Here is a 15,603-nt window from a genome sequence, read left to right on the forward strand (position 1 = left end):
TGGCTACTGTAACATGAGTCATTACGGTTACTAAATGACAATGCTATTTACTTTACACAGGGTGAAATACTCGTAGCATTACCTAGAAAAATAACCCAATCACCAACTGAAATATAGCCACTGGGGAAGATCGAAGCTCACTCGAATCCACCAGCAATTCAATGATGCAACTTAAGCAGGAAATGAACAGCCTTCTATTTGATCAAACGTGTAAAGAGAAATTAGTGGGAAAATGCAATGACCTAGCTGTAAAATGACCAACACAGTGGGATTAACAATCCCCAGCATTGGCTGTTCTTAGAGGATTTCACATCTTCATGGTTTCCTTATTTTTGTCTAAGCAAAGGGAATGCCTACATAGGGCATGTGATGAACACACATAAAAACAACTTTTATAGTTTCTTATTATCCACGTTGTATTGTACATGCTTTTTTCTTTAATTAGTTTTTTTTATTGAAGTATAATTCACATATTATTAGTTTCAGGTGTACATCAGTGATTTGATATTTTTGTACATTATGAAATAATCCCTACAGTAAGTCTCATTACCCATACATGTACTTTTGCAGAAAACAAAGAAAAACACAAAGACAGGGGCCCAGTTGTATCTCTCAGAGATAAAGTTATTAACTTGGTACTTGTTCTTAAGCAATATGGCCCACAAGTAGTTTAGGAAAATAAGTCTGCAGTGTGAGTACTGAATTTATTATACCCAACATTTAGCAAAGACTTCAGTGTCTGGCCTCTTTACTCAGAACACTTCCCAATGCTATTCTCCCTTCTAGTCCCATCCCCTCAAGAAAGGAAGTTGAGAAACCCCTAATGAACTCACACCTGAAGGAGGGGGTTTTCTTTGACCATTAGCCAGCCCTTCGTGCCATGCAGAAAATCATGCTTCTGTTGAACATGATGCAGACACCAATTAATGCACAAAGTAGAAGGCTTTACCCTTAAAATAAATAGCTAAGCCAGGAAGTCTGCTTCTCTGCATGTGGCTGTTGGCAAGGCTAAGGCCACACAGGATAAGAAAGGAAAGAAAACAGAAAATGCCAAGGATAGAAGACTAGAGGGGTGGGGGAACAAAGCACAAATGGACACATTCCTGAACGATTCTTAGGACTCCGAGGGGAAGCCAGCTGAATTTCCCGCTTCTGACATAGACCTCAGCCTGCCCCCAATCAACTGTAGTTATTGTAATTATAGCATATAGTGAAGACCCACGGATAAGGCCGCCCTTGGAGGAGTGAAGCTGAGCATTCTGAGCATTTGTGACATCTGCCTGCATCCCAAAGCAGGTTTTTGTGAGCTGAGGCGGGCCACCCCAGAAATCCTACCTGGGTCCTCCTGATAAGGACCATGGCCACGAAGGGAACTCAGGTATGTCTGAGTCTGCACTCAGTTCAATAGCTTTTAGCTGCTCTAACAGAAACTCCACACATTTATCAATTTCTTACTAAGCTTTAGATGAGCCAGGTATCCCCATGAGAATCACCAGAAATTTTTCTGACTGTTGTTGAGTTCTTTATCTATTTTATTTTTCTCTGTTGCAAATATGTCACAAACTTGGGTCCTTCTCCATAACTGAAAATAGTTAGCCTAACACTAACAGAAGCTAGCAGGACTTGCTAGCTATGGGATTTGAAAGGAAAAACGGTATATATCTCTTATTTTTGGAATGAGGTAGGAAATGAATGAATGAACAAATGAAAAACATACATTGATTACATTAATGTTCATTAACAAGCAAACTTCCCACCCACAAAAATAAGCCCTCCTCATCACTATTTTCTATGTGCCTTGGTTCAGAAAGGAATCAGGACAGTATAATGGAGATCAAATACTAAACTAAATTAAAAGAGTCACATTAAGGGAAATTTAATAACATACATGCTTCTCTTCATAAGTTCCAACAGGAATTTGGGGTTCTTTTTGTGAGGGGAAGTATATTGAGCTATAGGACGACAGTCCTATTCTCTAAGTAGTGAAATCTAACTCAATTAAGTAATGTCAATTAAGTCAATTAAGTAGTGAAATTTATGTGTGTGTCTGTGTATAGTCTATTCTGCAGCACAGCCAATTTTAATTCAACTCTGACACTGTACAAGTAGATTTATCAGGAAAGCCACAGGCAACACTGGGCTGGCCCCCCACGCAGGACCGATAATGTAGCACACTGGGCTTATCTAGCAGGATTTAGGATTTGGACTGCAGTCCAGGTACCAAGTCTTTAAGTAGGACTAAAACATCTGTGTTGGTCTCTGTTTCCTTATTGAGTTCACCCTCACAGGTCACTTGATTTACCTGCTGAGGTCAAGGCCAAAGAGGTCAAGGTCAAGGCCTCCGCTGTAACAGCCCTGAACTGATTTGGAGAAGGGCATGGGGACCAGGGCAGTAACTTCATCAAAACCTGTTCAGGAAGGCCAGGATCCCGGTCACAGGCCACAAAGCACGGTGAGAAGGCAAGACTCATTCCAGAAAACAAAACTAGGGTCCACACCGCATTTCCAGACAACTATTTTTGTAAGCCATTTCAATACTGCATCATTAGTTTTAAAAGAACATTTACAAAGGTCAGAAGAAAGTTTTGTTTCTTGGTTATTTTTTTTTTTTTTAGTAAGTTCAATAAAAGCTCAGGTTGCACATTTTAGAATTCTGAGTTGGTTTCCTTTTTAGAAAAATTCTCTGCTCAACCCCAAGGAGACCCAGCATCCTTCATTTCTTGCCCAGTGTTGCTGAGCAGCTGGTTTCTGAAGTGGAAAATCAAGTGATTCCTTTCTAGAGAGTAAACAGCATTTGGGATTCCCGGACACGCACACTGGTCGGGCGCCCTGTGCTGCATTACTTAGGGTGCACGCGGCACGCGCAGGGGCAAGTAAGGGGCAAGTAAGAGACACAAAAGGCCTACTGCTTTTAGTCACTCTTTTCTTCCCATTCCTGGGCCAGTGTCTCTTTTCAAACCGCTCCCTCTTGGGCCATCAGTTAATACGAGAACTAATCAAGTACCTTAACTCCATTAAGAATATTTTGACAATCCAACCTCACATGTCTGCCTCCTTCCCTATGGATAGGATTTGTGGGCTGGGTTCCAGAGCTCCCCTGCTCCAACCCCCGTATTTTGCAGACGAGGGGTCCGGTGACTTGCCCAAGTTCATACTACCAGCGGAGGGCACGAGGCTCCCGACCTGCATGCCACTCTCCGGCCTGAGTTGTTCCCTCCAGCCCATCTCCAGCCAACGAGAGGAGGCTTGTCTGAAGCCAGCTCACATCAGGAATCTCTGGAAGCTCAGCCACAGCTTCAGCCAGCGCTGCTGGCATTTCCGTGACTCCGAACGGCTCAAGACAGCTGAAACCTGACAGTCTCATAATTCACTCACCTGCTTCTTATGGTGCGGCTCAGGCTCCCCGCCCCACCCCAGACAGTGTGAGGCCGACTCAGAAAACCAGGGAAGTGAGCGAGGAGAGGCAACCCAAGTCAGAGCTACAGAACCGTGCGGATCATGCTAAAAAGGCGCGGTGCCAAGCAGACACTGTCTAGACTTTAACCGGCCCCTCCAGAGGGGGGTGCGGGAGGAGGGGGAGCGGGGCCGGAAAGCCTGCTTGCTTTTTGTTCAGCGAATGCCAGCACATGACACAGCCTCTGACAGGCTCCAGGCTGGGAGTTCACTCAGTCTAAGACATTTCTTCCTCGGGGCTGGAATTCAGCTGTGGGCTGAGGGAAGTTGTGCTAATCCAGCGATCAGAGAGGAGCTGGGACTGCTTTTCCTAGTTCCTGGGGGAATCGTAGTTCCCAAACTAGATGGAGTTGGGCAGCAGCCCAAAGGAGCACGTTTGTGGGTACAAAAGAACAGATTTTTAAAAAAATTTCCATTTGTCTCATCTTAGCTAAATCCGTGAGGAAAACCCACAAAAATACAGAACTGGCTTTTATGGAGGCCTGTTACAAAAATTTTGTAAGACTACTGATATCGATTTATAAAATGTACAGATGGAGAAATGGCCACCATGGCCCAATAAGCATCCCACATCTGAGAGAAAATGTTGGGTTTGGGGAGCTCCGCGTATCGGTTAGAAAGAAGGTACCCCCTCCTCTGCGGGGACAGACAAGCTCTACACCAGGGCGCACAGCGTGCAGGATGGAGTCACCCCACTCTCCTTGGCCAGCAGCGTGAACAACTGCACCACAGCAGCTCAGCTGGAGCTCAAGAGCTGTCGTGCAACTTGGTCTTCTTCAGTGTGGAACAGTCGTGAATGCATGTGAAGGACAAAGACTGCCTGAAAACATCCCCTGAATCACTGAACACAATGCACCAGGTGCTCTAATGTTCGAGAAGCCGCTGAACCGGAACCAAGCGGAGGTCATACCTCTATCCATGTGGTCCACAGAAGCTTGGATCCGGACACTTATTCAAACAAAACACGAAGAGGCCTGTACAGGCTTTTGGGTTGGGGTTTTGTCTGTTTGTTTTTATTGTGTCCATGTTACCTAGCAAAAAATGTTTTGGGTTTGTTTTCAGAGTCCCTTTCAAAAATAAGACACAACGGGCCCAGCACACAGAGCAAGGGCTTTGAGAGCTGAAGTCTGGATTTGTGTCCTGGTTTTACTCTTTACTAGGTGGCTGATTTTGAGTAACTAACTGAATTCTCTGAGCTACGGTTTCTTCATTGACGAAGAAATGAAGATTATAATAACTTCTTATCAGGTTGTGAGAATTAAATAAGACAAGGTTCCTTCCGTCTCCTCCTGCTGTTGTCTGGCTAACTACCACTCATTTTTCAGGGTGCAGCTTGGGGAGGCTTCTTGGAGGCCTTCCCAGACTCCCCGGTGCTGGGTTAAGTTCTCAGGCCCGTTCTGGCACTTACCACCCTGGATCACTCTGAGCCTCTGTCCCTGTCTGTCTCCCCCACTGGACTGCAGGCTCCTTGGGAACAGGGTCTACATCTTAGTCACCAGCACTAACTTAGTGCCTGACAGAGAACGGGGTTGTGATACATTTTACCTTTGTCCCTTGAGTTAACTTTGTACCTTTGTGAAATTTTACTTTGTCCCAGATTGGGGAACCAAATACTGCATGAAAACTTTGGGCAGCTTTGTCTCCAAATAAAATGTGAACCTGGTGGTCTGTGGATGTTTTGGCAGCTCCAGAGGCAGCCTGAACCCTCCAGGATGACCTCTCTGTAATGGTGTTGGAGGAAGATGAGAAAGAAAAGGAGAGACAAAAAAGTTAGAAGAAGGGAGAGATGAAGAGGAAAGAGCAACACGGGGAGCAATGAAGACCCAGCTCTGGGGTTTGGGATCAGTGGCCACATGAGGCTGCAGTCAGGGCTGGCTGCCAGACACAACAGTGCCCAGCAGAGGACTCAAGGTTTGTGTGCAAACACCTAGAGTGTTGCCTTGGTTCCCAAAGGGACAAATCACAGCCTGCTCCAGGAATACTCCCCTACCCTGTCTTTGAGAGTAGGTATTTATGTTTCAAGCAATGAAAGCAAAGGGTTCTATTCCTTTGCCTGATCATATTTTCCAAACCCCAAATTTAGAATCTGTGGCCCAGTAAGAGGTGTGCTATGGGGACGACAGCAAGAATATATGAAAATGACCATCCCACAAAAAAATCCAAGACATCTGGTGGCCACCTCCATATGTAAGAAGGAGGGGCACAGGGGAGAGAAAAACTGAATGTGGAAAAATTCCAGGAGCTTTAGTCCCTCTTTTCTTGCTTTTTCTCCTTCTTCTTCCCTTTCTGGTACTCTCCCTCATTCACTCTGTCTTTAGGGAGAACCTATGCTGGTTGGCACAGCCCACAGCCGGTGCACGGGAGGTGCTCAATGAGTACCGAAATTCTTTTCCTGCAGGAAGGATAGGGTTGTGGCTTCACAGAGGAAACACTATCTAGAAGTTTGAAAGCAAGTTTGGCACAGTAGAAGCAAGGGCTCTGATACAAATTCTGGGCATTAAAGCATCCACTGAAAAAATATCCCAGTTGTCTTTTAAAAAGCAGGTGATCCTTAACCTCTGGAGAGAGTAAAAGAGGCAAGGAGAGTTTTCTGCAAGCCATGGGCGTCTTAGTCACCAGCACTAACTTAGTGCCTGACAGAGAACAGGGTTGTGATACATTTTACTTTTGTCCCTTGACACACTTATACCCACACCCCAAGGGTTTTGGAGCTCTTCCAATAAATAGATGCCACAAGAATGATACTAATAGCTAACACCACATTCTATGTGCTGAGCCACTCTTCTAATTGCTTTACATGTAAGAGCTTATTCGATGCTCACAGTTAACCTATGGAGTAAATACTCTCTAGTAAGCCCATTTTATAGATGATACAGGCCCAGAGAGGTTAAGTACTTCCCCAAGATCACAGGGCTAGTACTGAATTCAAGTAATCTAGCTTCAAGGTCCTGGTGCTAAACCATTATGCTATACTTCCTCTCATGGATATATCAGTAAACGAAATACAGTGACAACCTGAGCCAACACACAGGTTGTACAAATATAGACAACGCCTAGTGGATGTTAGTATGTAAATTGAGAATTCTCTTACTGAAATCATTACAGAGTCAAAAACAGTCTTTGTCAGCGGCTAGGAGGAGCTGGTAAGAGGCACTTTTTCTCTTGCAGGTGTTTGGTGTTGACTATGTTCCATGAGTAGCGGAAACCTTTTCCATTATCTAATTGGATAGATAGCAGAGAGATTGCCATTATTCCCATTTTACAGATGAGCAAAGTGCGCTCATGGAGGTTAAGTAACTTACACAAGGTCTCACAGCGAGACAAGGGCAGAACTCAAACCCAGCCCATTACCCAGAACCCTTGCTCCTAACTGAAGCTGCAAGTCAGAGACCTTAGGTGGCTTAAGAAAGGGGCAGAGCAGGACTTCGAAGTCAAGGGCTCTTATTGTATAATGTCCTTCTTAGTAATGAGAAGGTGCTGTAGCAGGGTCCATGTAAAAGGTAAGACTTGGAAACACCCAGATATGCGAACAAGAGAAGAGAATGAAGAAAGGGACTCCGTGGAAGGCTTGAGTGACATGAATATAAGAGAAAAGCGTCAGCAACAATTTCCACACAGAAAGCTGCCACCTACTGGACGGGCTGGTGACGGTCAAGGTAGACAGGCTGCAAATGGCCCAGTGACTCCAGTGGAGCCTCTCAAGTTCTGAGAAGGCATCCATCCCACTGCTGCATTTCAGGGTTTTCCAGACCAGCGGCCAGAGGTGAGGAAGGGGGCATTAATTTCTGTGAAAGCCATAAATCTGGCCCCCTAAATTTGGCCAGGTCCATTTGAGCTGCACAGGAGTTATGGTAATAGCAACTCCTTCAGAATAGGGACCTACACGGTATTGCCTTTTAGTTCCACATTATTCTCAATAGCAGCATATGGGCAAAGGGACTGGCATAATGCCTGGCACTTCTGTAGATCAATAAATTACACTCATTTACTATCACTGAACGACAGAATCAAAGACTGTGGGGAAAAGACAAATTTTGCCTCAGACACAAAAATTTAAATCTTGAACAAGATAAAAAGTAATGACAAAGAGGCAGTTTCCTTATATCAGTTCAAGCCAATACCCCATGACACACGTATGTATAAATCAGGGCCTGCACCATGTCATGGCTTTTGCCATGTGTCACATGACTTGTTTTGGCAACAGTTAAGCTGGTCAAAAATAATGTCCGGGATTATTCAGGGAACATTTTAAGGGTCATAAATTCAGACTTAATTCTGGGAATAGCTTATTGGTGATGGCTTCCAAATGAGCACATAAAAAGTCTGTGAAGAGATTTCATGGAAATCCTCCAACCACAGCAGAAAATGCAGATTTATAGGATATATTTTGTACTCCAACTACCCAAAGAGCTTTCTATTAGCAAGTTATTGCCAGATGGCTGCTAAAGCAGGAGCTGTTATCTATGACAGTAGCAGCTCGTAGAGTCTTAGCGAGAACAACTGTTTACTCCATCAGAACAGCCGAGAAAATTCTCATTATCATATTCTTGTTGATGGCCAACATCTAATGGCCTCTAAGGGTTTGGTTCCCTTTAAGATGTTCGAATTTGTCTAAAGAAGTAAAAAGCTTGGGCCAGGAATAAAGTGCTGGGTTGTTTTTTTTTTTTTTTTTTTTTTGACATTTTCATCTATTCACTACCCTAATCACACCACCTATTACCCCATGTTTTCTTTGTTTCACATAGTCCTGAACTCTGCTTTCTAATCACCTTAATTTTGCTTAAAGATATACCAATGTTTGTCAGTTTGGATTGATGTTTCCAGAAGGAATGGCAAATATCTTTTATCTCACACACAGACTAACTAATTGCTAGTGGCTACCCAGAACATTGCTGAGGATTTTCAAACCTTCTCCAGACTCAGGAGGACAGAATTCTAGGATTGATTAGCAATGTCTGTCATGGGTAAGGGAGAGGGTAGTGGTGACACACATGCCATGTCTGTACCATCGCTGCAGGCCATTTATCTCACAGTGTTGTGAGATACTTATTTTTATTGCCTACGGTGTCTAGTAGGTTCACCACATACATCTGTTGATTGATAATTTCTCTGGAAGGAGGGATAAAGGGCTGATTTATCTTTAGGTAGTAGAATCATGTTAATTTCACTCTTTCCTCTAGTCTTTTCTATATTCTCTAAGCTTTTCATGAGCATATTACATTTTCATATTTTATCAAAAAATAGCTCATTTTCTTAATTAAATAGAATAGCATGTATTAGGAGGGTAAATTCCTCCTGAAAAAAGTAGAGGGGTCACAATAATCCTCAAGATGGATTTTAAGGCATTTTGTTATACTTCTCTATAAATCTGTACACAGTTGTGAGGATAATGCAAAGTGGAGAGTGTTCTGCTTTTTAAATTAAATCACAATCATTTCCCAGAGCTTTAAAAATTTTTGTAAACACAACTTTTAGTGGCACGTATTGTTGTTAACCCTTAACTCTTCTCCTATTGTTGGATATACAGATTTTAAGTTTTTCGCCATCATAAATAATGTAATGGACATCTTATGCAGTCCCTCTGAAAGTAATAATGGCCAGGGCAAAGTGGTCAAAAAGAATTATTTGAGTTTCTTTCCTTGATTTAGTTTCTCAGTGTAGATTATATTGAGCCCTGGAATATCCATCTGCAAAATAGCCAAGTCAGCTCCCCCAAAGCTGATCCAAAGTCTGCTAAAATGGATTCATGTCAATAAAGACTGTATTTAACTGTGCTTGCTATATGTCTGTGTAGTTAACAAGAAAAACGATTTTCTAGTATAAACACTGTTAACTACAAGCTAAAAAGCTTACAATAATATCCAAATTGCAATTATCATATGGAGAGGGTCAATTTACCTTTTCATTAATTATTAAAGGTTTATTGTTAAAACATGAATTAAAAGCTTGCCAAATGTTACTAGGACCAGACATGAAGAGACCAGACTAATTAAATGATGAGTGATAAAATGTAACTCCGATCATATCTACTGCTCACTTGATTCATTGTAACTGTTTCCGCATACCATGAGTTCACAGCCTGCTCTCTGCACCAACTCCCTTAGTCTTGATTGGGTGGTGGCTACATGGGTGTAGCCATATGTTAAAGTTCATCAAGCTATACCTTAAGGATTTGTGCATTGTATTAATGGAAAAAAAAACTTTAAAAATCAAGGGAAGCCCTATGTTAATATAAAAAAAGCAATAATTATACAGATATTTGTTTCTCATGTAGTTAAGATATTACAGCTGCCACAGTTTAAAGCATCTGGCCCATGATTAGATCGTAAGCAACCTGAGGGCAGAGATCATGTCTTGCACTTCATGCATGACTCTGTAGGGCGTGCTCAGCCCGTGGCAGGGATACTGGCTGATGGGCCCTGTGAACAGAAGGTCTGTGCTGGTAATGACTCAGTCCTAGAGAAAGCACCCCAAGCCAAAGTCACAGGCACCAGAAGACAGCACCTTAGAGAAAATTATGCATTGACTTGCATGACAGTAATCATCTGGCTTACAAAATGAATCCGTCTAAGTGTAAGGTTTTCTTCAATCCTATAATATCTGGTGTCATTACATTAATCCTATTTATGGCTGCTAGAAATTTTGTCTTGATGTCCAGTTATTTGAAGAGGAGTAGGAAAACAACACTGACATTTTCAATTCATGATGTGTGACCACTGGTATTTACAGTTCATCCTTTTCTTTCTCTGTTTTCCTAGAAACACAACTTTCCGACTCACTGACTTTGAAGACTTTATTTTCTTCTCCAGGACATTACATCCATTGCAGCCCGTGCCCTCTGATCACCATCTCATAGCTCCTCCCCAACCAGCTCCTTTGAGCTTGAGAACTGACTCCTGCATTCCATCGCCCAATCTAGAGATTTCTATGGGAACTGTAACATGTCCTCTTTCTAAAGACAGTTTCAGTGGCCAGGGCCTCAGTGTGCAGGGTGCTTGCCCATCTGTTTTGGTTAATCAGCAGAGGCCCTGCTATGTTTTAACATTCTAATTTCTGACAATGGTCTTTAGAATCCCAGCGAGTAGTTTCTTTGCCAATGGATAAACAAGATATTATTTTAGTGGTTAATGTACAAGATGGATATTAAAATCCTAGTTCTGCTGCAGCTCCAAGGAGGAGTCAGAGGATGTGGGTCAGACTCTGGTCCTCCCGAATCCACCATTAGAATAATTCTGAAGGATATAGAGAAGATCCCACATCAGCCAATAAAACTCCTAGTGGTTGATTAACTTGTACGTTGATAATAGGGTGTAAATGAGAAATGTGGCTTCAGAGGGATAATGACCTAATAATCTTCTTGTCTCTCTGGGTAATTCTCCTTCCCCTTCTTCTTCTATTATCTTAAGTGATGCACTCACAATTCGTGGGTCAAGTTTTTCCTTCCTGGAGTGAGTTTTTGACTTGTGCATCAGTCCCCTGCACATGTGACTTACCATGGTGAGTCTATAAACCTGGGATGCTGGCAATCAGAGTGCTGGCAGACACAACCACCGAGGGAGAGCGGAAGTGTCTTGGGTGCTTGCCAGGCTGTCTTTCAGAAGCAGGCAGTTGGGCCACAGAGTCCCCTCCAGCCTGCCATGTTAGAGTGGACTTGGATCCACCTACTGAGACTCAAGGGCACATGCTCTCATGCCTGGACTGTCAAACTTTCCTAGCCTCTGTCCACACCTCTCACTGAACTGCGGTAATTCTCGGTGGGAGGCGAATGGGTGAAGGAGAATGAGCAAGTCCACATAGCCCCCTCCCAACAGAATCTAGAAAAGGGGTAGCCTTGTAATTGTTAGTTGAAGCACCCCCTCAAGCTGCTGCCACCCCCCATTCCTCACCCATACAGATGCTAATATATGCTCTTCAACAGACCTGTGCCACACTCCCCAATACCCCCTCTCAAGCATAGACTGTAAAGGAGCCTATGAGTGAGCTCAGGTGGATGGGGCAGAATTTGGGGGGAGGCTGCCAGAAGGCATACACTGGTGATAAAGAGAAAGTAAGAAAGAGAGGAAACAATCAAAAAAGCAAGTAGTGCCAAGTGAGAAAGAGACCATGGAAAACATTCGAAATATAACACTTTCCTTAATGAGATTTGTTAATAGTTTCTCGAATCTAACCAAACAGTATTTTCAGACTGGCATTAATAATGATGACAACCACCTTTTCCCAAGCTTGGGACACCTTTGATTCTGGAGGTCTACTATCACAAAGGCTTGGCTCCTTCCAATATCAACATGATTTGTCAGGGAATCACATATCTAAAAAATATGTTGAGTTGAATACTTGTATTAAACCAAAAAGCACCAAGAAAACTAAGTTTATTTTCTAAATTTCATTTTTAAAAAAAATTCGACAATATTTGTACAACTATAGCCCTAAAGTCTACTAAAGTAGATGCATGTCAATAAAGGCTGTAAATATCATTATCTGGCTTTGTTTGCTGTATGTTCTTAGAGCTAGCAAGGAAAAAAATTCTATTGCAAGCACAATTATAAGACAAAAGACTTAAAATAATATACAAATTGCTAGGGTTAGTTTACCTTTTCATTAATAATTAAAGGTACATTATTATTAAACATGGATTAAAAACCTGCCACGTGTTACTCAGGCCAGACATCAAGAGACTGGATTGATTAAAAGATAATTCTTGGGGCACCTGGGTGGCTCAGTCAGTTAAGTGTCCAACTCTTGGTTTCAGCTCAGGTCATGATCTCGTGGTAGTGGGATCGAACCCCACGTCAGGCTCTGCGCTCAGTGTGGGGTCTGCTTCAGATTCTCTCTCCCTCTCCCTTCCTCTTACTCTCTCCCCTCTCTCAAATAAATAAAATCTTTAAAAAAAAAAAAAGATAATCCTTAATAATCTGGAGCCATGAAATGTAACCAGGATCACACCCACTCCTCCTTACTCCTCAGGTACCCTGAGTTGGCAGCCTACTTTCTGCTCCAACTCTCAGTTTTCATGCCTCAGCACCTCTTGATTTTGTCCAGGAATTTGGTGGGAGAACTCTCTGCTCTTCTACCCGAAGCAGGAAATTGCTGCTGCGGGAGCTTCCTATGAGAGCAAAACTTTTCCCTGCAATGCTGATTGGGGGGAGGGGTATAGTGCAGGCTTCCTCGAATAGATCCTGGACCTTGGGTCACAGGGCCTTCAGCCTTCAGTCTCCTGGTGTGGGAATCAACAGCCTCCTCATACCTCACATCTGCATTCCAGTTCACTGAGTGATTTCACACACTAGCTGGCAATTCCTAAGCCTGCCGTAAAACCAGCCAGGGATTCACCTCATCCATCATTGGACTGCAGCTGCCGTTTGAGGGCCCCAGCAGGGATGGAAGGGTGTTCCTTAGCCAGGGCTAAATCAACCAGTGAAGAGAGATCCTCCCTCAAATTCAAACCCTGGAAAACAAAATGCATGAGAAGCAGATCTGGAGTTCAAGATGGGCCCCAAACATTGAGGGAGCCGGATTCAGATCCTTCTTCAGAACTAACTAGCTGTGTGATCTTGGGCAGTTTATCTAATCTCCTAAACCTCCTTCTTCCTCTGTAAAATGGGGATAATAAAACTGACCTCATAAGGTTGGGGAAGATTGAAAAGAAATGACACATGCAGTCCAATGTCTGCTATGTAAGAAGTGCACCAAATGTGAACATCTTCCGGGGGGTAGTGGTTAAGAACCTGGGGTATGATGCCAGACTGTTTGGGTTCAGATCCCTATTCCTACTATTTAACAGCTTAGGGCACTGGATAAATTACATAACCTCTGACTCAGTTTCCCCATCATTAAAGTGGGGTTTCATTACAACACAAAGTAGATATCCAGTAAATATTAGCTATTTTTAAAATTTCATTGCGAGCTTTAGTGTTTCCAGTACAACCAATAACATAGTAGTGAATTAAGTGAGAGTTTATGTATGAGTTGAAAGTAATATATGTGTATTTTTTTTTTAACTCATGAAGACCTTGCATGCTTTTATGATTTTTTTCTGGGCAGATTCAAGCTGTGATGCAAAAGGTGGGGCTAAACTGTAATATGAAGAAAAAAATTCAAAGAGGGAGAATAACCACCCACCAGGGAGCTATTTCTTTTGTAATGTACATTCCTTTTCTTCTCCCTCATGCTTTTTAATTCCTTCCACATTTCCTGCCATAATTATCAAATGTTTGGTTTCTGACCTCACTCTTCTGGAGACTAGAGCCCAGGGAATTTGGAATTGTTTATTTTCTGTCCATAAACCTTTGAGTTAATGGAGGGGCTTGTGAGTGAAGGGTTTGTTGGTTTGTTTGTAGTGTCTCAGGAAGGTCACTGGAGTTGAAAGGAAAACATTACCAAAAAAGCGCTGAAATACTTTGACTGGAAACGCGGAGCCCCCAAAGAGCAGAGCAACGGATCTCTTACACTTGCGCAACGCTGGATCAAGGGAAAATTGAGCTTTTAAAAGGCTGTTATATGGCCCTGATATTAACACAAAATCCGAGGGCACTTTACAAAGAAAGAAAAAAAAAATGCTGGGAATCATAATCTTACTTTATAAAAAAAGAAAAAAAGCATTCCACCCTAAAGGAAGAATCTCTCCCCTCCCCTTTCCCCGAGGAGTCAGCCTTGGAAAGAAAAAGCCCCCAACTATTCTTAATTTCCTCTTAAGTAAAGGAAAGAACTCAAAGGCGCCTTTTTGAACTCAGCTGCTGCTCTCGTCGCCGCCTCCGTCCCAATCCGCCCAGCTCGCCTCTTTCCCCCTCCTCACTCTCCCTCCATATTAGCCGCGGTGGGGCTCCCGCTTATGGCCCAAACTACTTTTCCTGATTTGGAGGTTTAAGTTTCGCAAGTAGCATTTGTGCTCGGAGCGCCCCCTCACCCCACGCATGGAAACTCCCAGTCCCACCCCGGGAGAACATCCCCAGGACGCCCTCCCTGCCTGTCCGGCGCGCACACCCAAGTGGTCCCGGAGCCCGAGTTCGGACCTCCTCGGCCGCTCACCTACCTCGGCGTGGACCCAGGCGACCGCCACCAGCGCGAGCGCGAGCCAACGTGTCCACATCTGCGGAAGAGAGGAGAGCGAGACTGAAGGCGCCGGGCCCCGCGCCCACGCCGGAAACTTCTCCGGGTCCCGCAGACTCGCCCCCTCCGCCCGGTCACCCTCGGCCGCCCGGTCACCCTCGGCCGCCCGGAGGGGTCGGGCCACCGCGCCCCGCGCCGCGCGCCCAGCTCTCACCATGGTCCCGTCCCGGTCTCCGGAGGGCGCGGGGCTGGGCGGCTGCAGCGAGCTCTGAGGGAAGGTGGGAGCTCCGCTGCTCGGCAGCCTCCGAGGAAATCCGACCTGCGCTCGCCGCCCCTTAAGACCCCTCCCTCCCCGACTGCCTGCCCCCCAGCTCCTCCCCATTCTCCTCCCCTTCTGCAGCAGCGGCCCCCGCCGCTCGCGGCTCCGCTCGGTCCTCCCCGCCCCTCGTTCTGGGGAGCCCGCGTGCGTCCCGGCGCCGCCCGAACCCCCCTCTCCTCAGGCCTCCGGGACGCGGAGGCAGAGACAGAGAGGGGGTGTCCGGGGGGCGCTGCAACAAAGGCGGAGAGGGGTCGGGGGCCGAAATCCCACTCCCGGGAGGACCCGCTGGCTTGCGGCAGCCCTGGCGGGCCGTGGGCGCGGGCTGCGGCGGTGGCCAGGTGGGCGGTGCCGCAGGGGGCTCCCGGCCGGGTGTGGGGCGGAAACGTGCAGGAAAGGGCGCCCTGCGGCCTGGGGAGCCGGAGCCGCCCCCCACGACTGATGGAGAGAGGGCCGGAGGTGCAGAGGGACCCTCACGGCCCAGGGACCAGGGCGTCACGGCAGACAGAGTGCGAGGAAGTGGGCGCAGGGCCCGGAAGACCAGCCAGCATGGGGAAGGCTGATTTGGGTTCAACCGTGAATTTCCTCGGGGAAAGGTGGGAGCCGCTCCCCTCTGCTGAGAAGATCTTGACTCCAGCGTTTGCCAGCAACCTCATCCCGTCCTTCGCTCTGGTCCAGGGGCGGTGTCCCCCTCCTCTCTTCTGCCACCCCCCCCATCACCTGTGCCCTTGCTCCCACCCCGGTCGTCCCAGGTCCCCTCCCTCTTCTTGCTTCCCATCTCCACCAAC

The 15,603-nt window shown here is 45.3% G+C and overlaps 1 protein-coding gene across 1 annotated transcript in view; it reads right to left on the bottom strand.

Annotated features, from left to right (window-relative positions):
- The window catches only part of FSTL1 (follistatin like 1), a 51,902-nt gene extending 37,056 nt beyond the window's left edge, over nucleotides 1-14,846 (bottom strand). Inside the window, exons 1-2 of the mRNA XM_032406638.1 lie at nucleotides 14,714-14,846; nucleotides 14,483-14,539 (exon numbers count right to left, since the gene is read on the bottom strand). Of these exons, the coding sequence (XP_032262529.1) occupies nucleotides 14,483-14,539; nucleotides 14,714-14,716 (60 nt within the window). The 5' untranslated portion in view covers nucleotides 14,717-14,846. The remainder of the gene's footprint in view (nucleotides 1-14,482; nucleotides 14,540-14,713) is intronic.
- Nucleotides 14,847-15,603: the final 757 nt, after the last annotated feature.

Source organism: Phoca vitulina, unplaced genomic scaffold, assembly GCF_004348235.1.
Source record: "Phoca vitulina isolate PV1807 unplaced genomic scaffold, GSC_HSeal_1.0 scaffold8, whole genome shotgun sequence".
Lineage (NCBI taxonomy): Eukaryota > Metazoa > Chordata > Mammalia > Carnivora > Phocidae > Phoca > Phoca vitulina.